The sequence below is a fragment of the Opisthorchis viverrini genome (genome assembly GCF_000715545.1).
Source record: "Opisthorchis viverrini unplaced genomic scaffold opera_v5_253, whole genome shotgun sequence".
Classification (NCBI taxonomy): domain Eukaryota; kingdom Metazoa; phylum Platyhelminthes; class Trematoda; order Opisthorchiida; family Opisthorchiidae; genus Opisthorchis; species Opisthorchis viverrini.
The window spans coordinates 620,661-622,035 of record NW_008751909.1 but is presented as its reverse complement, the minus strand read 5'-3'; the positions used below and the strand labels follow the sequence as shown (position 1 = coordinate 622,035).

The 1,375-nt window shown below is 50.3% G+C and overlaps 1 protein-coding gene across 1 annotated transcript in view; it reads left to right on the top strand.

Moving 5' to 3' along the window:
* The window catches only part of T265_14742 (hypothetical protein), a gene marked incomplete at both ends in the record, with an annotated part of 8,383 nt that extends 7,973 nt beyond the window's left edge, over positions 1-410 (top strand). The window contains 2 exon segments of the mRNA XM_009175034.1: positions 67-243; positions 288-410. Coding sequence (XP_009173298.1) covers positions 67-243; positions 288-410 — 300 coding nt within the window.
* Positions 411-1,375: the final 965 nt, after the last annotated feature.

Genomic DNA, 1,375 nt, shown 5'->3' with positions numbered 1-1,375 from the left:
CATAAATATGGACATGCTGGTCGCCTGGGGGAAACACCTTACTGCCTTCACACTCCTGTCGCAGAGGACAGTACGACTTTACCCCCAGACCGCCTCGTAGCACGATTACTCGTAGTACGGGGTCTCGCTGCTCTTGGTCTGGCTGCTCCCCTTTGGCCTTCCTGGCATGGTTGCACCTTGTGGAACGAAGTTCCAGCCAGTGTAACCCGCGGGATCATTGCAGCACTGAAGCCCGACCACCACGTCAAGGTGGCAGCTTTAGGTCGTTTAGGTCGCTGCATTCGTAGCGAGCACTTACTACCGGGAATAGCCGTACACTATACCAAATAATAGGACCCATTGTGTATAGGGAAGCAGCAGATAAGCGAAAAAGATGGCTGATTAACTCGCAAAAACATCGACTGGAATGATGGACCGAACAATTCGAAGAACAACTTAGCTGGTCTCCTCCAGCACAGCCTGTGGAGATAGTGCATACGGGCGAATGGGATGTAAACCATGATCGTTCGTCGGAAGGGAAAATAAAGTACGAAATATCAGTACATGGCTGAAAGGTTCCACCACCATCTCAATGCGGTCACCATTGCAGTCAACGACGTTAAGTTGATTGATGCCATCCCCTTATGTATGCGTTGCGCAGTGAGAGCAAGCCTACAGGTCCTTATGGGCGAAAGAGCTCATAGCCACCTGTTGCATCCACCATGAGTGCTTCACCCATTACCACTACAAACATGCCCTTACGATACTTCTTCGCCCAAGCATATTATCACCATATTAGGTTGCCTGAGCCCTAATGACACCCGCCTGTCAAGAAATCGTTCAGCTATACCTGGAGCCATGCCAGGCTGGAGGGAACACGAGGGCTGGGATACTGCCAGGTTGCCCAAGCCTAGACAGGAGAAGTCGGGGGGCAAAGATCGGGTTTGAACCACGGACCTTCCGGTCGGTAAATTCACGCTCTAACCAGTGAGCCATCTCGCCCCGCCCGTCGAGTCCGGAAACATGCACCCATGATTCTCAACATGTCTATAGAACAGAAGGCCCTTTAGGGCGCTCTATTGCAAACAGGGACGTTTTATCAAGGACCTGAGGTACCTGAATTGAAGCGTCTGACGTTTCAACGTCTGGACCTGTATCATTGACGGTTTCACGCTACTTGCTTCGCTTGTTTTGACACTAATATCTATGACGAGCGCTTTGCCTCAAAGACCCTTACCTGGCGGTTTTCATAAATGTTCATTGGCATATACTTCATTGACTAGCGTCTTTGCTAAGCATTCAGCGTCACGCTGAATGTCCACTCATATATTGGTCGTACTACCCGCATTTGTCCTTACTCCACTCAAAAGTTTCACCGCGATCACAAGCCCACTGA